Raw genomic sequence first — 25547 nt, 5'->3', positions numbered from 1 at the left:
CTGGCCTCCTGACTACAGCCAACAAGTCTTGGATCCACTATACTTTGCAGAGGATCTAGTACCACGCTGGGAAATTGGTGGAAGGTTTGGAGCAGGGTACCATTAGAGAGCTGGCTTGAAGCAACACCAAGACAGGTGGCTGCCCCATCAGCCCAGACCCAGACTGTGAGCCACTGCCTGGCAGGGACAGGGCAGACGTCTGCTGCCCCAGCCTGTCTCCACCCCAGGGTCTCTGCTAGTATGCCTCAGCTCCTCCCACCTTAGGATATGGAGGTTGGCAAACGGGGTGAGGCTGCAGGATGAACAGGCTGCCCAGGTGGGAGAGCTGTTTCCCCAGCCCCACCCCGTGCATGCTGGGGCCTTTCAAGTGAGGTATTCCAGAAATGGACTTTGGACATACTGAGACCCAGGTTGGCATGGATGGGTTTTGTTTCTAAAATGCACTATGCAGGGCTTGCTGGGATGTTGCTTATAGTGGGGGTCTCACGGGACATCACCCAGAGTGGGGGAAGGGTCCATGGGTTGGTCTGAGAATTTCATAGGGTTTTACTGGGGTGAGTTAGTGAAGAAATTGCTCCATTTCCTGGGCTGTGTGAGCACTCACTGAGTGAGGTGGGGTCTTAGCAGAGGGCAAACGACTGGGGATCATTCTAGGTTACAGGATGTCATGGGTATCTGGGTCATCGGGACTTATAAGGTCTCCAGGCAAGGTGTGGAAATTGTAAGGTTCTTTGATAGAACATTGAGATGTCTTGCATCATGCATGTGTGAGGCAGGAGATCAATTATCAGGAGGTCCTCAAAGTGGGGGGCATGCTGGGAATGGCTTCAGGACAGATATGTGGCCACAGGATGCATAAGCAATCTATGGGACACCCCCCCCTCCCGCTGAGGGGCCTGGACTTTCCTGAGCAAGATTTCCTTGTCCCTTTCCAGCCTGCCTGTCCCTAACCATACCCACAGAAGGTCGTAAGACCACAGGAGGGAGGAGAAAAGTTTAATTTAGAAATAAGCTCTGGACAGCCTCCTGAGCATAAGGGAGCCTAAGGGCCCACCCTCGGAGAGAAAGGCCATCATGAAGGGTAAAGCCCCCCAAGGGGGAGGGGACAGTATGGGAGCTGGTGCAGGAAGTGCCGTGAAGCCGGTCCTGTGCTCAGCAGGTACTGGCAGAGCCTGTGGAGAGAATGGAGGTCAGGTCTTCACAAACTGGGTCACTCCACGGACACCCCCCTCAGCCTCAGGTGACCCCAAGGCAGGCTGGCTCAGGACAGCCTGCCTTACAGCATAAAATTTATTAATTCTCAAATTATATGGCTATCCTGCCTGAGTGCCTGGAAGCCTCTCGAAGCCTGTCTCACCTGGAGTGATGAGTGGAACAGCTTTCTCGGGTAAGGAGCTGAGAAAGGAACACGTCAGATTAGCATCCTCAAGCCTTCTGTCCTTTTCCCCCACCAAGATTCCTGGTGCCACTTTACACAATACGAAGGGTCAGAGCTTTCCCTGATTTGGGGTCCTTCAGGGTTGATGATCTGTGAATGACAAATCCCACTGCAAGCCCAGGGACAGCCCGGGGGCTGTCCTCTTTCTCCAAATTGTAGGGCTTTACCGCCAGATAGCTCTGCTCTGCTCAAGGTGCACACAACAGGGCCCTGTCTCACCTGTGCTTATGATCTTGCTTGCATTTGCATTTGCCACCTGTGAAGGAAGAGACAGCCAGTTCAAAGAGCCTGGGGAGCCTGAGCCACCCCCTTCCCACCTGCTCCCCACCCCCACCCCGGCCCCACCAGTCCCACTGCTCACTCAGGGCGAACAAGATTCCAGCGATGCACAGGAGCGCCGCACAGATCACCCCGCCCAGCTGCAGGCCTTCCCAGTCTAGAGGAGCATAGAGAGTGAGCTGGCACCAGCCTGGCTCCAGCCCAGTCGTTCAACAGATAGTTATGACCACCTGCTTGTACAGATGCACTTACATTCCAGGCAACAAGAAAGACAAGCCAGTAAGTACATCATCTAATACCTGGCGGGAACAAGTGATAGGAAGAAAAAACAAGCAGAAGAGCACAGAAAAAGAATGGGCTTTGAAGAATGATCCAGGAAGGCTTTTCTGAAAGGTGGCATTTGAGCTGAGACCTGGAGCACATGAGGACTGTGTTGGGGGACAGTGCCAGGCAGAGGGAGCGGAAACCTGCTTGGGGCGTGTCAGGCAGCAAGGAGCTGGTCCTGGGGAAGGCAAGAGAGAGTGAGTTGAAGAAAGGAGATTAGCCAGGTGCCTCTAGCCCCTTTCCCCGGAAGTCTTCCTAAACATCCTGTGGGCACCTTACCTCCTTGCTGGAATGAAGTTCTCCCAAAGACCATGTTATGAGTCGGCCTGTCACTCTTTTAGTCGACGACGATGATGACGACGACTCTGGTTCTTTAATCCCCAGTCTCAGCCCCATTCTGCCCCTCCTCCCCTGTTCCCTCAAGGCCCTCTCTGTCTACACTGGGCTCCACATCACCCCTCACCAACCCCTAGCAAAGAGGTCCAGGATAGGCAAGGGTAGGGGTGGGGGGCAAGGGATATCAGCTCTTACCATAGTAGAAGGGACTGTCTTTATCTGCAGGAAAGAAAACATAAAAAAAATAAATAAGGACCAGAGCCAGGAGGCAGGATGTGGGGTCTTAGGGCCAGCTAAGGCAGGGCCAGCAGGGCAGTTTGGGGCCTTACTCACCAACCAGGTCATTGGCTTCCAGGACGGGCAGGCCTGGGTGAGAGAAGCAGAGGGACTGGCTGTTAATTCATGGCACTGGTCTCAAAATGAATCAGCAGCCAGGACCCCAGCCTAGAGGCGCAAAGACAGCCAGCTTCGTTGGGACTCTGGGGAGGTGGGATGGAGGGGCCCTGAGGTCACCGGTTCCTTTCCTCACACCTTCCGCACCCCCAAACAGACCTGGGATTTTGTCTCCTACTTCCTGGTCTTTGTGTCCGCCCCCCACCCCCGCCCTCCGTCCCCACCACCCCCAGCCCTTCCAGCAATTTCTCAGGCTTCCTGCTATTCTTTCTTACACTCAAAATGGGATGGTGTGTTGGTATCTTTTTACCCTCTCCTGAAAAGCTTCCTACACAGGTCCTGGCTAATGCTCTGCCTCCTAAAGAAGTAGGGAATGCTGTTCTCTTCACGCCAACACATGGTTAGCTCCCAAAGTTCCATTAACCCGGGTAACTTTTGCAATAGCTACTTCCTACCTGTACCGTTACTTCCTTTATGTTTCTCTTTAAGTTGACATTTGAAATGAAAACACATTCATTCAACATCAGGCCCCCTTTGTGAGATGCTGTCCTGGTTTTCACAGCCTTGGTGGGTGGGTGGGTGAGTGACAGCAGGGTCACCTCTGGGAGGACTCACCTGCCAGCAGGAGGAGAAGGCCCCGGACCACTCCCTCCATGACACAGCGGCAGGACTAGGCTGCAGGGGAAGGGGGCAGGCTGGGGTCAGACAGCCCCGACCGGCCCCAGGCTCACGGCACTTGGTGGCACAAATCTCAAGGCTGTCCTTGCTTATGGGGTCGACTTGGAAAAGTTACTAATTTGTTTCCTTGTCTAGAGATGATAATAGTAATGCCTTGTGGAGTTAAGTGCTTAGAGCAGTGCCTGTGCATAGTAAGTGCCATATGAGGTTTTGTTAAAATCTGGTAATCAGATGCCTGACACACCATCAGGAGAGCAGGGCTGCTGTTCTAACTCAGGCTTTGGTGCCTGCCTTCCTGACCCCTGGCTCAAAGGGCTAAGGTTGTCAGGCCTCGGGCTATCCAAAGGTCTGGGCCTGGGGCACTACCAGGCTGAATTCCAAGATAGCCTCCACCTAGGGCATGCCCAGGACTCCTCTGAGTGAACAGCTGGGCAGGGGAAGCAGAGGCATTGGGGGCAGGTGCCAGGGACAGGCAAGAGCCTCCCACCTCAGCCCTGGCCAAGCCCTGCTCCAGGTAGCCCCAAATTCCACTCTCAGAGTACAAACTGCTGTTGGCAGGAAACTGCCTGTTGGGTGGGACATGGCTCCTTCTTTCTCCTTAGGGTGGGAACTATCCATATCTTCATTTACTAGTCCCTAGGGTGGCTGTGTCCTTGAGATAAGACCGCTACCAGCTTTCTGCCTATTGTTAGCCTCAGGCAGGCATAGGGGTCGTCAGTGTTCCAGACTGCAACCCCAGTTATTACGTGCCAGAGAATTCCTCTCTCAGCCACTTAACAGCTGTGTGACTCAGCTGGGTTACTTAACCTCTCTGTGCTTCAGTGCCCTGTAAAAATGAGGATAATTATAATAGCAACCTCATAAGGTTGTAACTGAATTACATGAGTTACTATATGTTAAGCCTAAGAATAGCGCGTAGCACATAGTTAAGTACTGAAACGTGTTACGATAAGTAAATGTACAAGTACATGGGTCTTTTTGCCATAGGAAGGAGGAACTATTAACACGCTCCTTGGGAACATGGGGGTCTGTTGGCTCTGAGCAATTTCCAAACCTGGCCCTCCTTTGGCCAATCTGTCTCTCCCTGCCCCTTCCACCACCCTGGAATTCCTGGATCGTGAGGGTCACAACTCCACTTTACATATTCTTTGGCCAAAGACTGGCTCCTGTTTCCTCTAGCCTCCACCCCACCTTCCTTCCATATGACAGTGGGCACAGAGCAGGCAGCCTCCAGTCCTCCAATCCCCCAAACACACACACGTTACTGAGAATACTCAGGCAGCTACCACCCCTTCCTCAGACTGATACCCCCTCTGCCCCCACCCCTTTTCCTAGGAGCCCCGAAGTCCTGGTGGAAACTTGCTCACCTGAGAGCTGAGTGCAGAGAGCTGGTCTGAGGAGGCTCCTGGAGCTGCGTCCAGCCCAGGTGGGTTCCAGCTTTTTAAGCCCAGCAGCCCCGCCCAGGGCAACAATACTCTTGGGCCGAAGGAACTGGTCAGATTCCTTAAGATTCCTGCGGCTCCCTCTCCCCAGTGCACTCTTAAAGGAGACGGCTCACCTGCCACACCCGCCGAGCAGAGGGAGGGCCCCAGGCCCTCTCAGAGGCTAAGCGGAGGGAAGGGAGGGATGGGCCTCAGACCCGTCTCGTGAGAAGGGGGCTTTCAGTTTCTTTAGCTCACCTAGATCCTAAACGAGGGGCCCAGAAATGTGTGGAAGGGGACAAGATATTTCTGGGTACTTGGGCCAGAAGTGCGGGTTCCAGGACTTCTGGGGGGCGGGTGTTCCGGGAACATCGTGTCAGCGAGGCGGTGGGGCTGGCCTTGAGGCTCCATTCACTTGGCCGTCGCATCGCTTTTCCTTGGACTGGGTTTCATTGGGGGGAGATCTGGGGCTGATGGGCACCCCACATGATCGCCCACCCTCTGACCACATCCTGACAACCACTTAGCCCCTGGGGACCGGAAGCTGTAGTTAGAAGCCCCCCGCCCTGTCCTCGCTTCCTGCCTGCTGCCGGGGCGGGGGGGGGGGCAGGGGTGTGAGATGGGGGGGTGGTGGGGTGAGGGGAGGACCACCGGCCTGGGATGAAGAGTGGGCCGCCTCCCTCGGCAAACCCCCGCGCCTGCCTTGTGCACCGCTGGCCAAGCTCTTCCTGTCCCTCACCCCACCATGTGCCTTTGACCTGTGCCCTTGACGCTGGATGACCACGGGCCCCTCTATTCTGCTGTCCCGCCTCCCTGATTCCTCTCTTTTCACCCTCTTCTCCCACTGCGCAGTGACCAACTGAAGCAAGACTGTTGCCGCCCTTATTCCCAATACTGATAAATAGATTTTGATTGAATTGTTGAGTCACTGAGGACAGGAAGCCACCAGCAGCTCCCAGTGCTGGGGGTCAGAGGGCAGGACAGAGCCCTGAAAGACAGGGTGGGGAGGATTCAGGTGAGTAGGAAGCCGGAGGGCCTTCCTAGTGCAAACATGTTGCACCTCCTCACGAAAACCTTCCATGGTGCTTGCTATTTTCAAGATTCAGTTCTTGCACAGAGCTTAAGACCAGGGCTCCCAGACCAGAAAGAGCTGGATGTGAAGCCCAGCTTGCCACTTGCTCACTGGGAGATCTCAGGCAGCTCCTTCATTATAAGCCTCAGTTCCCTCTCCTCTAAAATGGAGTAACGGGACTTCCCTGGTGGTGCAGTGGTTAAGAATCCGCCTGCCAAAGCAGGGGACACAGTTTTGAGCCCTGGTCCAGGAAGATCCCACATGCCGCAGAGCAAGCCAATGCACCACAACTACTGAGCCTGTGCTCTAGAGCCCGTGAGCCACAACTACTGAGCCTCTGTGCCACAGCTAGTGAGCCTGCGCGCCTAGAGCCCGTGCTCTGCAGCAAGAGCAGCCACCGCGATGAGAAGCCCGCGCACCGCAAAGAGTAGACCCCGCTCGCCGCAACTAGAGAAAGCCCGCACGCAGCAACGAAGACCCAATGCAGCCAAAAATAAATAAATAAATTTATTTATTTAAAAAAATAATAAAATGGAATAACAACAGGACATACCTTTGAGGTTTGGGGTGGAGGGGCTGCAGTGGCACGGGGCCAACCCATGACCAGCCCTCAATTTGTATGTGTGGAATGAATGCTTTCCAGGCCCTGTGTGAGGAGAGTTTGTGAACCTCGAGAGTCAGAAGAACCATTAATAGCACATACTTTGGAGTCAAATCCAGGCTCTGTTAGTTACTTGCTATGTGCACTTGAGCAACTGACTTACCCTATTCCTGCCTATTTGCTCATCCATGAAGTGGGAACGATGACTGAGCCGACTTTGAATGTTTGTTGTGATGATGACATCTGATTATGCTGCTCAGTTCACAGGGGCTGTTCTTGTAGCTGTGAATGGCCCTGGTATACACACAGTAAGATCTGCAGCATGAGAGAAAGGGGGTCATCATTAGAGAGACCCCCATGGGGTAACTGTGCTCCAGAGAAGATAATGGTCTTGCTTAAGGTCACACTGTGCCATGGTAGCAGAATGGAGACTCAGCTCAAGTTTCCAGACTCCTCCGGTGGGGAATAAGCAGCAAGAAAGCAGGCATTTGAGGAAGAGGACCCTTTAAGTCCCAGGTGCTTTGGAAGGTCTCCAGGAAGTATGAAAAGGACCTCAGATCCACTTCTCCAGAAGGTTCTAGCGCTTTTGCCCCATCCTGAAGCTTCTGCCCTCTTTAGGGGTCCTCCACTCCCACCCCTATCACCATGAGGTATTTCACCTTTGACAGGTAGAAAGAAAACTTCACCTGAGCCAGGTGGTATTGACACTGGCTCAAGATAGAGGACAGGTTGAGCCTAGGGCAGAACCAGGGAGAGAGAGCCCAGCTACCTGTGTGTGGCTTCTGCAAGCACACAACAGTAAGTCACCACCTCATCTCCCCCTTTTGCCAAAGTTCAGTATAGGTGCATCAGGGTTGAGTATTGCATCTGTCCCCTCTAAGAGGCCCCAAAGGCCAGACACACACTCAGCAGCGGGCAACAATGCCTTCCACACTGGAAGTGGCACAAGTCAGGTCCCAAGCTAATGAATTTAGCTTCTTAGATGATGTTAAACCCAGCACTTATAAATAGTCATGAAACTGGGTGTAGAAAATTTTAAAAGCTTTGTGTATTAATAAGTGTCTCATTTGTTAGGAGTATTTAGGATGAACAACTGTGTTCACAAGGTGTGATTCCTGAGGGGCTAGACTGGCAGTGAAGGCTGTTTTCAGGAAGTCACTTTCGAGGAGGGCTGGCCACTTGCCCTGCTTCTTGGGCATGCATTCCTTATCAGAATTTCTGGAGCCATCCCTTTGGGTCTGATTTCTTTTCTTTTTTGAGGGGGCTCGCCAGGCAGCCTGCAGGATCTTAGTTCCCCCACCAGGGGGAATGCCCTCGGCATTGGGAGCACGGAGTCTTAACCACTAGACGGCCAGGGAAGCCCCTGGGTCTGATTTCTTACCTACCAGATGGGAAAGTTGGGTGAGAGGCACTGAGACCTACACGGAAATCAAAACTCCAATGATGAAAGGCTGGGAGGAGTGGGTGATGGAGAGCCAGCCTGAGTTGGGTGGGTGCAGATGAGAACCTAGAGGTATCAAAAAGAGAGAAAGCTGCAAGATCCAGCTCTGAACTCTCTCTTCCCCTTCTGGACTCAGTGCTGCAAATGATACAAAAGACCTTGTGTGGAAGGAGGGAAGTCTGTTGCCAAGAGTGGCGGCCTGAAAATCGGCACTCACACCCAGGACTCTCTTCTGCTCACGTCAATCACTGCCACAGCCCCTCACACTCCCAAACGGTGCTTTTCCCCTTCTCTAAGCACTACTGATTGCTCTGCGAAGAACACAGATGCATCCTCAAAGTCATTAATTTCCCTGAGGAAAGGTAATAAAACAGGAATTATCTAAGATTGACCAGAGATAAAGGGAAGTGGATAGCATCAAGCCTGGCACATAGTAGGAACATGACGTGTTTTCTTCCTAACTTACAAGATGGACTGAATGTCACAGGCATCAGTAGGAAGCTGAGATTGTCTATTTTGAAGGGTCTGGTAGAATAGGGAAAAGACCCCATTCATGAGAGAACAAGAATAGAGGGAATCTCTGCCCTCTGAGGCTTCTGCCAGTTTCTGAGACATACTGAACTCCCACCTGGACCACTTCCTGTGCTGTCTCCCTCAGGAGCCCCCTGTTCTTCTTTCCCCTCTCTCTGACATGTCCTGCAGGTCCCCCTCTGTGTGCTCAGGGTGCTGGGCTCCTTGCCCACAGATCTGGGTCTCACTCCCTTTGAGGACCGTGGGGAAGGAGGCAGCCTAACTCTGCTCACCTGCCTACCAGTGTTAGAGCAGGAGGTGAGTGGGTGTAAGACAGGGTGCAAGGAGGGCCATCTGAAGGGTAGCGGCAGTTTGAGGGATGACGGACTTTTGCCGGATCTCGGCCTTGGCTGACTCCAGCGCCCTGGGGAGGCAGCGGGAGGGGCCCTTCACGCTGCAAAGATCTAAGAGCCTTCTAGACAAGGGGATACAGAAACGGTGTGGGGGAGTGTCTCAAGAACGGGGATATGGAGGTCTCTGCGGCAGCCACTCCCCCTCGGAGTCTGGAGTGAAGGTCTGGATCACTTTGGCCGACTCCGGCCAGAAAAGACCTCATAGGCTTCTAGGAGGCCCCTTTCAAGAAGCCATCCGTACCCACTCGCTCTCGTGCAGGCAGTGTGGGCAGGGCTTTCCTGTCGCGAAGCGGTCCCGCCCCTCTTCGTGAGGATTGGCTGCTCCAGTTCACCCAAGTACCTGTCTAGCAGCCGCCCTATTACGCCTGCGCAGCTCTTCTTCCTCTCCCCCCCACGCTGTATCCTCCTGTAATGGTTGGGGCTCTGGTTGAGTCACTTCTGGAGCCTTTGTCCACCCATTTATCCATTCGCGCCTCCGTGATGGCCACGATCTTCCGGAGGTCGTGGGCTTCAGGACCTGGGACTTTAGAGGCTGTGAGGGATAGCTGAGGTGAAGGGACAGAGCATCGGGTGAGCTCAGGAGGCCAGGGAGGAGGGGGACGAGCGGAGGAGGCGGGCCGCGTGGAGTAAGGCCAGAAAGTCGGCAGTGGACCTTGGAGGGAGGGCCTCAAGCCGGGGAGAGACATTGTTAGATTTGTATTTGAGAAAGTCCTTCGAAGAGTAAGGGTGGGAACCTGTGCATAGAGGAGAGAAGCGCAAGGGTTCACAAAACTGAGATGCCAGGCGACGTCATTTCTCTTCGACCTTTCATTCCGCTTCCCTTGGAGCTCAGAGATGCTTTCCTCCTGCCCCAAGGGTGTCTTAGCTCCCTTGTCCAACTACTGCTCATGTCTCTCAACCAGACTACTCAGCCCTCGATCTTATAATTGAAGTACCTCTTGGGCACACCTCCCAGTCAACAACTTCTGAAATAAAGCTTCCCGTTGTGTCACCTCCCCTATACCCACCCTTCTCTATTCAGAGTTCTCTATCTCAGGTCACTCCTGTATCCACCTGGTCACACAGGCCACCACCGAGCACATCATATGGGGATTATCACTGACGTGTGTCACTCCCTCAGACTATGACCCCCTTAGGGGACTAGCACCCCGAACTCTGGGTGCATCCACAATGGCAGCCTTGGTGAGAGCTTGCTACCTGGCAGGCTGCTTTCCAGCGCTGACTTTCCATGTGTTAACTCATGTCATCCTCAAAACAACCTTTCCAGGGAGGACTCTCACCCCATTTCAGGATGAGGAAATGAGGCAAAGAGAGATTAAGAGAAGCACCTGGCCTCATAGCTGGAAGCGGTGGCCCCAGAACCAGCTCTTAATCACCACTCTCCACGTTAAATTGTGCATGTGATTTATTTTGAATGTGATTTAAAAACAGCTTTGTTGAGATATGAATTCACGTAGAACCAATTCTCCCACTTAAATTGTACAATTTCAATGTTTTTTAGGGTGTTTACAGGGTATATATATATAAATATAATATATATATTATATTATTTCTCTTTGGTGTGCATGCATGTGTGTGAATTTTAAGCTGATGGCTATCTATTTAGACATTTTGTGTCAATAAATGTACATTTTATTTTCACTAAGGTGCCAGTTGTGGAAAAGTTTGTATCACTATGCATACCATGCTTTTTTCTTTTTCTTTTTGGCCTGTGCCACGTGACGTGTGGGATCTGAGTTCCCCGACCCGTGCCCCCTGCAGTGGAAGCTCGGAGTCTTAACTACTGGATGGAGAGGGAAGTCTCCTGTACCATGCTTTTTAAATTTAATACATTATAATTTGATTTTACAACTTTCAAAGTACTTTCATTTTAGTATAACTACTTGATATTTATTTACTGATTCAACATATATTTTGAATTTTACTACTGTTCTGGCACTTCTCCAGGAACTGAAGTTTCCAACCGGGTAATGCAAAGCTCCTGCCTTGAATGGCTGATATTATGATGGGGACAAGTAAGAAAGAGAAATAGATGGTATAATATTTCAAGTATTGATTGACAAATGTAGTGGAGACACATAAAGTGGCTGAGATGTAGAATGATGGGGTAGAGAGACTGCTTTCTTAGATTGGGAGGTTAGAGTTGGTCAGTGTTAGAAACATAGGTTTAAAACATTTGCATGACATAGTGATAAATTTCCCTTTGCCCTTTTCCCCTTGTTAAACTGAGCCAATGAAGTCAAATACATCCCCAGGTTTCAGATTAGAGCATAATTTATGAAAAGTGTCTCTTATCTAGAACCAGTTGCTCTCGTTCCAAGAAATGTGTCTCCTCTACATCTTTGTATAAGTTAGTTATAATAAGATTAAGTGTCTGATTAGGAGAATTACTTATCTGGCAATAATAGAATAAAAGAATGTTTTTACTGCCACTGAATGTTAGGGTTGAAAAACTGAAAACAGTGGCTGAACAGACGAAAGGCACTATGATTGGAAAGTGTCTTCATTCTGTGTTTGTTAGCATTGAACATAACTGTGAATGTCAGTAGTTTCTAGAATCTTGTCTGTTCGATAAATAATGCATTGAATTTGTGGCCACCTGAAATCTGGATTCAAATGCAATCAAAGCTTAACAAAGTCTTTGTTGTCTCCACTGCAGTAGCTCTTCTAAAAGCCCTGCAACGTTCTGCAGTTATTTGTTATGCAGTTTTACCAATAAACAAAGGGAGCTAGTGTTCTGTTCTACTCCAATCAGACTACAAAAGAGAATAACAAGTACCTCCAAGCAATGTTTACCAAATTAAAATGAACCACTGAAGTTGAAGTTTAGTAAACAATGGGAAGTAAATAAATCATATTTTAAAAATTGAGTAGCAGTTTTAACTTTTTTCCTGTCATGTAGAACGTCTTGTAGTTTCATGGGTAAAGTCTTGAGAGCGATTACTTGCCTTCAAGTTCTTAATAAACTAGTAAAATATTAATATATTAACTTCTAATGATCAACATTGGAATTTTCCGCAATGAGGGTCTGAAGCCATCCCCCTTCCACCACAGAGCGCTTGGAGAACCAGTTTTGCCGCTAGAGCTGGGTGGAGTTTGCTGTATTCTATTTTTTCATCCATGGTGACTAAGACCTTCTAGGCTCCTAGGCTTGGGCAGAGTGGGATGCACCGCATCTCAGTTCCGTATCTAAATTGGCGCACCTGCCTTGGGAAAGAGGCACTGCTTCTAAAAACTGAAATAGTGCAAACATGGTGCCCAAAAGCGATGTAATGACCCAGGTGTGGCGCTCAGAGCACACACACACCTGTCCCAGAAGAGGGGCGAGGGCAGATCCCGGAAGCAGGAGCTGAAGCCGGCCCAGAGCCGGAAGAAAAGAACACAAAATTATGAACATAATATGTTTGTGTGAAAGTTTATATTTCTTTAGAATGACAAAGCAAAATAATTGCAAAATTTTAAAAGCTGACAACAAAATTTCAAGGATAACAAATTTAAAATTAATTGCCTTTTAAAGTATCAATCTTAGTGGTAACATTAACTGCATAATCATAGCCACTGCTTCCTATGATAGTGATTTAGAATATTTTATTTTATTTTATTTCTTTTGGCCGCACCTGCTCAGCTTGTAAAATCTTAGCTCCCCGACCAGGAACTGAACCCGTGCCCTTGGTAGTGAAAGCACAGAGTCTTAACCACTGGACCACCAGGGAATTCCCTGGAATATTTAAAATCAGAATATGTAAAATTAGAATCATTTCTATGAGAAAGAATGTAAGATAACTGAGTCTTCTAGCATGGCTGACCCACTCTTTAAAAATTTTTTTTACTAATAGTTTAGAAAACTCGCTTTCAGCTTCACAATGTATTACCGCTAATGTCCTGTAAAATTCTGGGGTGTTGTCAAATTCGGGAAAACGTCTATTGAGGGTTTTTCACGTAGGAGCAGCAAGATTTCAGAGTGTTTCACGTTTTGCTTCACGGCACCCAAATACTCTTTGAATCGACGATGCTCTTTGACCACATTGCTGCCACCAAGCCTCCAGAGGCCTTGGATGGGGCCCTGGCACCAGGTGTGGGGAGGGGGAGGTGTGGAGCCTGGATAGAGTATGTGTGTAGCTCTGGCCGTGGCAGGCGCGGGCGGGGGGCCCTGAGGAAGGGACCCGGGTGTGACGGAACAGATGTCGGGGAGGCCCCCAAGTGGGGGGAGGGGCCGGACCTTGAGGCGGGGGGGGGGGGGGGGGGGCTGGGACGTGTGGGTGGGCCGCCAGGGCTTGGACGGGGCAGGGGTGTGGACTGCGGAGATCGGGATAATGCAGAGGCACTGAAGAGGGTCTCAGGTGTGGGTGGAGGCCCAGGTGTGGGCGGGCTGGGCTCGTGAGGGAGCTCGGGCGGTGAGGTGGGAGGGGCTCGGGGCTGTGGGTGGGAGCTGGCCTTGGGCGGAGGGCCGGGTCGTGGGGCAGGAAGCCCCTCAGAGCGTGGGGAGTGGCTAGAGTAGGGAGGGGGGACTTTGAGGCGTTGTGACGGTGGGAGATGGCAGGAAATGAGGGAATCTGGGCGCAGATGGGGAACTCAGCTTGGGGGGCTGGCGGGGAAGGGGCATCTGGCAGTGGATGGAGGCCTGGGCAAGTGAGGCTGGAGCGTGGGACCCTAAGCTTCAGCTTCAGCAGCTTCTGTAGTGCAGAAATGTTCCCACCGGGACTGTTTTTAATAGAAAAACACTAGAAACAACGTTAATCTCCACTGACCACTGACGGGAGATAGATAAGTACACATTTTTGTGGGTTAGAACTTTATTCCACAGTGAAGCGAGTGAACTAGTACGTATACGTACATGGGTTAAGGTGAATACCAGCGAATCAAATGAAACAAAGTTGTAGAGGAAAAACATTTATATATAGCCCAAGTCTGTACTGCCTAGTAAAACTATAAATGAAACTACTAGAATAGATAACAATTTAAAAAGTAAGTGCTCAATTCAGCCTGGAAGACTTTCTTACCTACCTCTGGAGGCAAGAAAGGGAGGCTCCACCTGTCCCAGTAACAATGGGTCTGTTAAACTGGGTGCCACCTGTTCACTGTTCACTTTTTCTTGCTTTATATTGCACAAGAAAAGCAGCCTAAACTCTGTTGTCATAGTTAAGACTCTTCTGGAATGCTGGGTAGGAGGAAGCTCTGAAGGAGCAAAGGGACTTTTAATTTGAGGAAAGTGTTTTATGGGAAAGGTAGCTCTGGTTTCTGAAATGGGAATAGAGACATTGTTCTGAGGATCTGCAGCCACAGGCTAGGCAGGCTGGGGTTTATGGGGAGGGGTGAAGAGGAAGAGGTAGGGACTAAGTGGTGGAGGGGTAAAGAAGCACAGCTGCAGGGACAGGACATTTGAAAGCCACAGTGGCCCCGTCTCACATCTCAGGCCCTTCAGGGGCCTCTCACAACATTTAATTAGATACTCCCAACCTTGTGAATTTAAGTCACTGTGTCCATTTTACAGAGGAGAAACGGAAATTTGGAGGGATTAAGTGAATTCCCCAAGGCCAGTCTGACTCCAAAATCCTTGATTTTAACTCGGTTCAGTGCCACACTTTGCAATATTAACTCATTGCATCCTTGCAACAGCACTATGAAGTTGACCCTATCAATATTCTATTTTATACTTGGGGAAGTGGAGGCAAGGAGAGCCAGATGGTAAGTGGTGAGATCAGAATTAGAATCCAGAAGGTCAGGGTCCATAATCTAGGCCTCTGGGCCGTAGACATTGGCAGTGTTTGTGGAAGAAACCTGAATGTGGCCTCAGCGTGAGGCTGAGTGGGGGATGGTAAGAGGATAACACAGGAGAATGGTGGATTGAATTTGGGAGTTCAAGTTTCCTACCTTCCCAAGTCCCTCTGCTGTTAACTGACCCCACATTCTCCAGGAGCTTGCTAAGTGCCAGCAGGGAGGTGGTCCCGGAATACAGGAGTGAATTTATCAGATTGCATGGGGCAGATGAGGCCACGAGCTGGACACAGTGTGTTAGAACAGGTCCCGTTGTTCATCAGCCACGCAGGGGTCTTCAGCAAGCCAGGAGAGGTCACTGGGCCCTCCAAATTCACAGCTCTTTATTAGCCTACTCAGGACAGAGCCAGATGGGAGGAAACCCACAGTCAGTTTTGTTTTCTCCAGGCAAGTGCTATAGAAGTTTTTACGCGTAGGAAGATATGCCTAATGTATATATGAAGGAGGACTGGGAAATACATACACCAGGAGAAAGAGAAGGACAAAGAGAGAATGGCAGCTTGGTTTTAGAAGCTGTAAAGCTGGACCTACCACAGCAGAAGTAGCAACCCAGCCTGTCCTGGGGAAAACTCTGAAATAAAGCTAATCTGTACCAGTGAATCCCAGAAAGGACTAAGAATTAGAGTGCCCAGGACCTCCTGAAGAGGATGTTCGGATGGGGCTGGAGGACTGCCTGGACGTCCATGGGAACAGCAGGGGTAAGGGCTCTTCCTGTTGGAGATCCCCCACCCCCCACCCCACCCCCACCCCTGCCCTCAGCCTTCTGTGTCTGTGTCTCTGAATCCTTTGGTATTGCTTTCTGGGTCTGTCTGGGACTCTCTCTCTTTCTGTCTGTCTCTTTCTCTCATCCCTCCGGGTCTCTGCGTTGTTGGCATCTTTATTTCTGTATCTTTGCTATACCCACATGTCTCTCAATGCCTCCCTGCCTTTGCTTCTCTGTGACATTACTGTAGCTCCAGGTGTCTCTGTATCTCCCTCCAAGCCAAGCCCAGAAACTACCCCCCTCAGCCCACAGCCCCACCAGGCGTGAAGCCAGTGGTTAGCTCATCATTTTACCCACCCCAGGGTCTTTTTGGTGGCCTCACCTCTGAGTCAGACAAGAAAGGGTGTGGGATCCCAAGGCGGTTTTCATTTGTGGGAGACAGGCTGGAGTCCACCCCCAGTAGCCACTAGGTGGCAGTCAGGGACTGTTTCAGCCTTGGTTCTTCACCTCTGCAGCTCTCACTGAGCCGACACCCACGTTAGCGGGGAGTAGATTTTGGGTGCAGCAAAGTTATTCTAACCTGAAATTTCCTTTAAAAATAAGGAGTAGGGACTTCCCTGGTGGTCCAGTGGGTAAGACTCCGCGCTCCCAGTGCAGGGGACCTGGGTTCGATCCCTGGTCGGGGAAACTAGATCCCGCGTGCATGTCCAAACTAAGAGTCTGCATGCTGCAACTAAAAATCCCGCATGCTGCAACTAAGACCCGGCACAGCCTAAATTAATTAATTTTAAAAAATCAGGAGTAAAGAATTCCCTGGCTGTCCAGTGGTTAGGGCTCCTTTCACTGCTGAGGGCACTGGTTCAATCCCTGGTTGGGGAACTAAGATTCTGCAACCTGCACGGTGCAGCCAAAAAAAAAAAAAAAAAATCTTAAGTATCCCATTAGTTCTCATGACAATTAAGAGCTTTATAAAGTTACCAGTGTGCCACATGTTCCTTTGTTGGGCCTCAGTTTCCTCTACTCTAACTTGGGGTTAATGGAATAATCCACCTGGGGTGGTAATTTGAGATCATCTGGTACATACTTAGTGCCCAGTGCCTATGGAATGCCATTACCATTATATTCTCATATTTCTCATCAATTCTCACCACTGGCTGGTGCTACCCCCTTGGATCAATGTTCCCACTGGTACCCTCGGCACAGGACTGGACAGGACTGTCCTTGGCTTGACCTGGCTGGAGATTTTGGTGGGAAAAACTTGTCTTCACAACGTACAGGTGCCTTAATAAATACACTTAACTAACCATTAAGTATCTGATTATATATTTATCGAATCACTGTATGTATATTATCTATTGAGAAATGTAAAAAAAGTTATTTTCCTATGTATATAGTGTCCATTTAAACATTATATTTATCTAACCACTATATATGCAAATGGCTATCTTTACCAATCTACAGAGATAAATGGTACGTATTTGCATATATATACCATTTCTCCACTTAGAATTAATGTAAGCACTATTCTACACTTTTTATTCATTTTTTCAATATTTACATAACCACATAGTTTTTATTAAACCAGTAGACATTTTATATTTGTCTAACCACATAATTTTTATTAAACCCATCTACATTTCTGTCTCTAGGGAGGTAAGACGTGTAATACATTTCTTGCATAGCTGGCAGTCAGAATCCTTCTGTTTCATAAAATGTTTTATACTGCATGCTTCATATCGCTGACGTGTGCACCTTTCCAATGCTCTTCGTGAGGACCTATTCCACACAGGCTGCTGCTTTTGGCCATTATGAGCAGTTGTCTTCTGCAGGACCTGGTGGCCACTATGATCCAAACAGAGTTTGTGGTCAGAGGGTCCCAGCCTAGGGAAGTATGGTGAACCATGGTTTTCTCATCTGTGAAATGAACATGACAGTTAGGATTCTGATCATCATTTGACACATAGGGGTTAGTATCTACAGATGTCTATGTCACTCCAAATTCATCTGCTGAAACCTAATTCTCAGTGTGATGGTATTTGGAGGTGGGCCTTTGGAAGGTGACTAGTTCATGACAATGAACCCCTCGTGATTGTCATTAGAGCCTTTATAAAAGAGACCCCAGAGAGCTCCCTCATCCCTTCCACAATGTGAGGACCAGTGAAGACAGCTGTCTGTGAACCAGGAAGCAGGCTCTCACCAGACAATGAATCTGCCAGCCCCTTGTTCTTGGCCTTGCCAGCATACAAAACTGTGAGAAATAAATTTGGCAGTCCCTAGGGTAAAAATCCTTCTGTTAATGAATTTGTGACTTTAAAAATGATTACTTAAATGAAATTTTTTATTGAAGTATAATATACCCATAGAAAAGTGCACCTAAGTGTCCAGCTTGATGAATCTTTATAAAGTGAGCACGCCTAGGTATCCAGCACCCAGTTTAAGAACCAAAATTACCGGTACCCAAAGGCCCCTCCTGTCCCCTTTGATTCAGCCCCAGTAACCACTCTCTCAACTTCTATCCAATAGTTTCGTTTTGCTGGCTTTTGAACTTCATATAAATGGGATCACACAGGATATAGTGTTTTAGGCATTTGTGAGCCTTTCCCATGCAATCAAGGCCTTTTTATTCTCCTTACTGTTTGGAATTGTATTGGTGTATATACTTCAATTTATCTGTTTTCCTGTTGATGAACATTTAGGTAGTTCCCAGATTTGGGCTCTTGAGAATAATGCTGTTAAGTGAACCTCAGCCCACCTTTCCCTTGGGTATGTTCCTGCCAGTGAAATGTCAGTCATAGGACCACCAGGGAAGCCCCTAATGGTATTTTTTGAGGAAGAGAAATTCCTAAGTTGAAAATATTCAGTTTGCCAATTTTTTCTTTTATGATCAGTATTTATTTATCACCTGCCATTTAAGAAATCTTTGCTTGGACTTCACTGGTGGCGCAGTGGTTAAGAATCCGCCTGCCAGTGCAGGGAACACTGGTTTGATCCCTGGTCTGGGAAGATTCCCACATGCCGCGGAGCAACTAAGCCCGTGTGCCACAACTACTGAGCCTGTGCTCCGCTCTAGAGCCTGTGAGCCACAACTACTGAGCCCGCGAGCCACAACTACTGAAGCCCGCGAGCCTAGAGCCTGAGCTCCGCAACAAGAGAAGCCACCACAATGAGAAGCCCGCGCACCACAATGAAGAGTAGCCCCCACTCCCTGCCACTAGAGAAAGCCCGTGCGCAGCAGCGAAGACCCAACGCAGGCAAAAAATAAATTAAAAAAAAAAAAGAAATGTGTTTATTTTAAGGTCCTGAAGATGTTCTCCTCTGTTTTTCTCTTAAAGGTTTTTTCTTTCTTTCTTTTTTTTAACCTTCACGTTTAGACCTGTTCTCCATCTGGAATCGATTTTGCATGGTGTCAGGAGTCAAGGTACATTTTTTTCCCATATGGAAATCCAGTTGGCTCACTATTGTTCATTGAAAGGTAAATCTACACATATTTTCCCCTTTAACAGATTTACGATGCTCCCTTCTTTTTCTGTTAAGCTGTTTTATGTATCATAAGTGGATATTTTAATTTTGTAAAATACTTTTTCCTGCCTCTGTCTGTTATTGTGGTGAATTGCATTTATTGATAGTCAAATGAATCCATTTTTGTACACCTGTAATAAACCCCACTTTTTATTTTTTAAAATTTTTTATTGTTTACATTTTTAAAATTGAAGTATAGTTGATTTACAATGTGTTAGTTTCAGGTGTACAGCAAAGTGATTCAGTTATACATATGTATATATCTATTTTTTTCAGATTCTTTTCCTTTATAGGTTATTACAAAATATTGAATATAGTTCCCTGTGCTATACAGTAGGGTCTTGTTGGTTATCTATTTTATATATAGTGTAAACCCCACTTTTTAATTTCATTTATTTATTTATTTTTTTGGCCACCACTGGGCGGCTTGCAGAATCTTAGTTCCCTGGCCAGGGATTGAACCTGTGCCCTCTGCAGTGGAAGCGCAGAGTCCTAACCACTGGACTGCCAGGGAATTCCCAGGTTGTTTGTTTATTTGATGTTGAGTTGTATGAGCTGTTTATATATGTTGGATATTAACCCCTTATTGGTCATATCATTTGCAAATATTTTCTCCCATTCTGCAGGTTGTCTTTTCATATTGTCCATGATTTCCTGTACTGTGCAAAAGCTTTTAAGTTTAATTAGATCTCACTTTTTTGCTTTTATTTCATTTGCTTTAGGAGACATATCCAAAAAAATATTGCTACGATTTATGTCAAAGAGTGTTCTGCCTATGTTTCCCTCTAGGAGTTTTATGGTTTCCGGTCTTACATGCAGGGGCTGCTCTTGGAAGAGCAGGGGTTGCTCTTCGTGGCGGTGCACGGGCTTCTCATTGTGGTGGCTTCTCTTGTTGCGGAGCATGGGCTCTAGGGTGCGCGAGCTTCAGTAGTTGTGGCACGTGGGCTCAGTAGTTATGGCTCGCGGGCTCTAGAGTTCAGGCTCAGTAGCTGTGGCACACGGGCTTAGTTGCTCCGTGGCATGTGGTATCTTCCCGGACCAGTGCTCAAACCTGTGTCCCCTGCATTGGCAGGCAGATTCTTAACCACTGTGCCACCAGGGAAGCCCCCCTCCCCCACCTTTCTTTGTGACTCTCCTCGGTGCACACACAGCCCTTTGCGGAGCTCATTGCCCCCTCCCCCACTCCCCCCACCTCCACTGGCCTCTTCATTGTGGCCTCTCTCCCAGCTCCTGTAACAGACTATATTAGACACTGCCAGGCTCTCAAGCCGCCACGGGGAATCTTCTTCCCTTTCTGGAAATGTCCTTCTAGGAGTGTCTATTTCCACCACACCACTCCCTTTCTGCCCTCCCCCAGCCGCAGCATTGCTGGGGGCCACTTTGTCAAGGCTGTTCCTTGGCTCTCTTCGTTCGTTTTTTTTTTCTGGCTGTGCCACACGGCATGCAGGATTAGTTCCCTGACCAGGGATTGAACCTGGGCCCTCTGCAGTGGAAGCGCGGAGTCTTAACCACTGGGCTGCCTGGGAAGTCCTGGCCCTCTTTGTTCTTGACTTCCTGTAGCCTCACCATGGGCAGCGGGGCCTGGTGTTTAGGGATATGTTTTCTGGCGCCAGCTTGGGTTCAGGTCCTGACCAGCCACTTCTTGGCTGCGTTGTTTTGGGCCCATCACTTCTTTTGGGAGAAGGAGGCTCCTTTCCTGACAGTGGGAGATGAGTGCACACCTCCCCCCAGGTTGGCCCCGAGGATGAGCTGAGGCGGAGGCGCCCGGCTGCTGGCACTCAACACATGGGTGTTTTACCGGAAGGACTTTATCTCCTGCCTGACATGCTCGCTGCTGGCTCTCTGATGGACTGACTTTGGGCTAGGCCCAGCCTCTCTGACTGCCCCTTCCCTCAGAGAACAGTCAGACAGCAGGAGCTATTTTTATACCGTTGTACTGATCAGTGGAGGCACCGAGAGACCCGGACCACGGCCAGGGCCACACAGCTGATAGCGGTAGATCCTACATCAAAAACTGGCCCCTTGGTTCCAGGGCACCTCTTCTCTGCTGTGCTCCAGGCTTGCCCCAGGTGCACGGCCCTCTCTTCAGCCCTCACTCCACCATCTAGTAAGGCCTCTGTGTAGACATAGACAAGGCTCCACCCCAGCCCTTGGATCTGGACCTCCTGGATACACTCATCCAAAGCCCTGTGGGTGCCCTCCACGGGCCCTGCCTCAGCCTCCCCAGCTGCTGCTCTGGCCTCTCACATTCCTTTCTACCTCTTGCATTCCTGCTTCCTCATCCTGAAGCTCCTGCAGGTTGTGAAACCCGTGCTCTGGGCCCCTTGCGCAGCCCCAGGAAATGCATGCTTGTACCCACTCTGATCTGCCTCTTGCTGTTGCTCTTCTGGTCTTTCTGGCTGAACTGGGTTCAAAGCTGAACTGCCTCAAGCCCACCCTGCAGCCAGTTTCTCTGCCAGCTGCCGCTAGCTGTCTCTCAGATCCCTCTTTCCCCTTATTTCCTGGGGGACTCACCCTCCTCCCACACCTTATCCCTTCACATGTGGACAGTTGCAAAAACTTCCTTGGCCACTCCTCCCCTCCAGGTCAGATGGAGTTTTCTCAAGCGTTGCTCTAACCATGTCTGGTCCCTGCTGGAAACCTCCCGTGGCTTCCCTCTTCCTCCCCAGTCACGGGCAGTTCCTCAGCTCAGCTCCCTGCCCATTGACCACACCCTGCCTATTCCACCCCATCTCCAGCTTCTCCCCAACACCCAGCATCAGCTCCAGGCAGCCAGATGCCCGTACAACAGTTCAAACTCACCATGTGCTCAGTCTGACTGTCTGTTCCCTTCTCTTCTCCACATCACAACTGCTGCGAGTCAGCCTTGGCCCTCATGGCATTTGGAATTGGAGGTGTGTCCACAGCATTGTGCAGTCCAGGGTGGAATGCGCTGGACGAGATATTCAGGGGCAACTGGGGTGCTGGACACTGGGGGATTACAGGGCAGGACTGAGGCAGGAGATAGATGGGCTCCAGGCTAGGCATTAACAACTGGCCTCCTGTTCACATTTCTTGGGGCAGGAAAAAGATGGGCTCCAGGCTGCACATTTACAACCAGACTCCTGGTTATATTTCCTGGGGCAGGAGGCAGGTGGGCTCCAGGAGAGATATTTATGACCAGCCTCCTCTCTCCACTTTGAGATAGAAATGACAGGAACAGGGTAAATAGCCGGGCTTTGTTTCCTGTGGACACTTTAAGATAACAGTTATGTCAGGGACAGAGAGGGGCTAAACCCTATTTGAGTAAAAGATCAAGAAGTCATATATTTCCCATCCTTGGGGCAAGGGAGACGTTACACATGCTCAGAAAGGCTCCTCACGGGTCAAAAGGCAGGGGGAGCCAGACCATAATAAGTCATTTCACACACCCCCCAAGCCCCCCAGGCCCTTCCGCTAAAATCCATCTTGCTGAGGGGTGCATGCACACACAGCGGAGGGTCGAGAGGCAAATCAGCCTCGCCGTCAAAGCAAGCTAATTGGCCAGAGGGAAAACAAAGATCCGGAAGACTGCCCCCTCATGAAGGATTGAAACTTCCCAGAGGCATGACTCTCTTGCTGAGCTTGCCCATGCACCTGTCCACATGTACTCTGCTTTTCTAATAAAGGCTTTACTTTCCTCTCTGCCTTCCATCTCCTTGTCAGAATTTTTTCTTTTCAAGGCAGACAAGGACCCACACTCTAGCCACTGGTCCCTGTGGTCCAGTGGTTAGGATTTGGCGCTCTCACCACCGCAACCAGGGTTTGATCACCTGTCAGGGAACTAAGGTCTCGCTTCAAGTTGCTGCTCACTGTCAGCTACCGCTCACTGTCGTGTGTGTCCGAAATCGGGACTGGCAGGAGGGGCTGGGATGCACGGTTAGACCTCCTCAGACAGAGGCACTCATGGCCTCGGCTACTGGGAATAGTGACTGCTGCTGACTCTCAGCTGAGTCCCCCTCCAGGAACTGCCTTTGACCAAAGCCACGTCCCCTCCCTTGGGGCAGCCCACCTCCAGTGACTTGGCAATGCAGGAGAGTAAAGGCTCCCTTGCCTTAAGGCAGGACATCCCTGACCAGCCAGCCCAGCTCCAGAGCTCTGTGGGCTTGACCAAGTGCACTGGTGCAAAGTCGTCCTGGGCCACGCCTCCTCGGCCCATCCTGCTTTCATCCCTGTCCCACAGGTACTGTTCCCAAGAACACTTGCTAATAAACTTCCTGCATGCACGTGGCCAGTTCAGTCTTTTCCCCAGGGATCCTGACCTAAGGCAGTTGGCTCCAGGGTGGGTCAAGGAAGCTGACACTACATGGGATTCTGGCGCTTCATTGCCAACTGGCCACCTGGTGACAACCTCCCCCCACCCATCACTGGTGCTGGGAGTGTATTGATGGCCCTGGCATGCTGGGAAGAGGTGAACTTGTTAACACTTTCACAGGGGGTGAATTGGAATGGGAAAAAAATGCACTGGGGACACAATATCTCAGGCTTCTGAGAGGTCCTGGGGAAGGACTAATTATAAGGTCTGAAACTGGATGACTGCTGTTGAGACCATTGACTAGGAAAAGACAACGAAAAGCTAAGGATGACTCATCACCAACGAACGGATAGTGAAGTGTCAAAGTCAGAGGGCCTTCCAGGCTGTGTTGAAAGAGACTCTATTTCCTGCTGCTAGAGAGCTGAAAATGCTGAGAATCGGGCCCAGGGCTTAATTAGAGCTGGAGCAGACACAGAACTCTCAGCCTTGGCAAGTTTCCCTCCCTGTGTTGGGACAGAAGTTCCCTGAGGCTTAGCATGGGGACATCTGAGCAGACAGTTGTATTCAGATTTCCACGAACCCTCTGCACCTGCAGAAGTGCCTCCCCTCCCCTCAGGCTCCATCCCTCCCCCCTCCTGGCAACAACACCAAGAACTTGAATTGAGACTCAACTAAACTTGGCTGAAGAAGAGTTGGGCTTGGTAAGAAAGGAAAAGGACCAAGCTCTGGAGAGCCTACAGGACTTGGCCAAGGTGACTGGGAGAGTATGTGGTGGAGTCCTGAGGGTGCTGGGTCCAGATGGGGAGGGGGCAGAACCTAAAGTTGTATCAGGCAGAGTTTGTTAATGTGAGGGCACTCTTCCATGATAGAGGATGTAATATCCTGGGAGGACCCGGGAGATGGTGCCAACACGGTCCTTGGAGCTCCTGGAAGCTTGGAGGAAGCAGTGGAGATGCCAGAGTGCTGTGGAAGACAGTGGAAGAAGTGAAGTGGCCGTGCTAGAGTGGTTCTTTCTACTCACCAGCAGGAGGGCTCGAAGCCATAGAAACCAGGGGGCTGTGCTCAAACTTCAGAGGAAAGGTGGGCTCAATTATGATGATAATCAGTGTGGCAGCCAGGGAGACCCGAACTGCAGAGGGTGACGCACGTGGTTGACGCAGCAAGTTATCCCCAGGGCCAACACAGATGGGCAGCCAGTGAAGTTAGTGCTTAATCTACACAATCAACAGAAATCAGAGATGAATAAGCATGAGGCTGAGGGGAGCCAACTCAATAAGTCTCCTTCCTGGACCCCAGTGCCCAAAGGAGAGGCTGGGTCTCCAGTAGGAAGGACCCTGTGACCCCACAGCAGGGTGTGTAGTAATGATTCCCCTGTTCTTCCCCAAAACACCTATGGTTGTTTACTTGAGTTACCATCCACTGCGTGAAAGGGAATCTAAACATTTCAAGGACTGTTGGACACAGAGTCCAAGTTAACATTGATACCTGGGGACCCAAAACATCACTGTGGCCCCCTGTTTTTGTTGGGGGCATTTGAGAGCTAGGTGATAAATAGAGTCCTGGCCCAAGTCTGGCTTCCAGGAGGTCCACTGTGTCCAAGGACCCGCCAGAGATCATTCTCCCAGGTGCCGAATGCATGATTGGAATAGACATATCTGATACTTGGAGAACAATCACATTGGTCCCTTGGCCCACTGTGGGTTATGTGCTATCATAGTTGGGGGAGTCCAAGTGAAAATCTCTGAAATCTGCTTCCCCCAACCCCAAACCTGACCAGAAGACCAAAAAGATGCAGGTTGGTGCTTCCCATCTAATTCCCATTTAATGACTGCTACAAAAACCAGCTAGATCTTGGAGGATGACAGTGGACCACCACTACTCAACCAGGTAGTGGCCCAATTGTAGCTTTTGTGCCAGATGTATTATCTTTGCTGGAGCAGATTACTGTTTTCTCAGTCACACAGTTCACAGCACTTTTGGCAAAATCCACTCCTTACCATCCGTATCAGGAAGGAAGGCCAGGAACAGTGGACAGTCACTAGGAGTGGACGGTACCATACATGTAAAGTGTTGCCCCAGAGATATGTTAATTCTCCCTCTATCAAGATAGAGAGCCAAAGGACCTGGAATATCTGGGCATTCCATAGCCCACCACATTCATCCACTGTTTGACAGCATCAATGTCATCAGTTGACTGGCCTAGAAGACCAAGAAGTGTGGAAGGATGTTGGAAGCCTTGTATTCCAGAAGGGTGGAGATGAATTCTACAAAGATTCAGGGGGTCTCACATCAGTGAGGTCTTTTATTCTTATAACTTCATTCAGGTATAGTTGACAGACAATAAACTACCCAAATTTAAAGTGTAAAATTT

General features: G+C 49.7%; 2 protein-coding genes across 3 annotated transcripts in view; one reads left to right on the top strand and one right to left on the bottom strand.

The window, feature by feature from the left end:
* Positions 1-982: 982 nt before the first annotated feature.
* FXYD4 (FXYD domain containing ion transport regulator 4) lies at positions 983-3440 on the bottom strand. Of its 2 annotated transcripts, XM_089897511.1 has the most exons (7): positions 3386-3440; positions 2711-2743; positions 2573-2596; positions 1800-1874; positions 1658-1694; positions 1358-1395; positions 983-1172 (listed from the first exon to the last, which is right to left on the bottom strand). In XM_089897511.1, exons 1-7 carry the CDS (start codon positions 3423-3425, stop codon positions 1153-1155), a joined length of 267 nt encoding a protein of 88 aa, XP_089753637.1. In that variant the 5' UTR covers positions 3426-3440; the 3' UTR covers positions 983-1152. The 2 variants fall into 2 exon arrangements, with proteins under 2 accessions (XP_089753637.1, XP_089753636.1); XM_089897510.1 differs by lacking the exons at positions 2573-2596; positions 2711-2743; positions 3386-3440 and adding an exon at positions 2321-2498 and having other exon boundaries at positions 983-1395.
* An 11142-nt stretch (positions 3441-14582) lies between these two features.
* LOC115804013 (uncharacterized) overlaps positions 14583-25547 on the top strand; it is a 193969-nt gene continuing 183004 nt past the window's right edge. The window contains exon 1 of the transcript XR_016388046.1: positions 14583-18856. The gene's annotated coding sequence lies outside the window, so the exon portion shown is untranslated. The remainder of the gene's footprint in view (positions 18857-25547) is intronic.

Source organism: Delphinapterus leucas, chromosome 16 (genome assembly GCF_059928025.1).
Source record: "Delphinapterus leucas isolate spDelLeu-1000000601 "Yukka" chromosome 16, BTC_Dleu_Yukka2, whole genome shotgun sequence".
Classification (NCBI taxonomy): Eukaryota; Metazoa; Chordata; class Mammalia; order Artiodactyla; family Monodontidae; genus Delphinapterus; species Delphinapterus leucas.
Note: the sequence above shows the minus strand (reverse complement) of the source record. Positions and strands in the feature narration are given on the sequence as shown.

Coding starts and splice junctions, on each gene's coding strand:
- FXYD4 (XM_089897511.1), bottom strand. CDS start 3,425: ATGGAGGGAGTGGTCCGGGGCCTTCTCCTCCTGCTGGCAG. Junction 2,597..2,710: donor GGAAGCCAATGACCTGGTTG/GTGAGTAAGGCC, acceptor TCTTTCCTGCAG/ATAAAGACAGTCCCTTCTAC. Junction 1,695..1,799: donor TGGAATCTTGTTCGCCCTGA/GTGAGCAGTGGG, acceptor CTTCCTTCACAG/GTGGCAAATGCAAATGCAAG.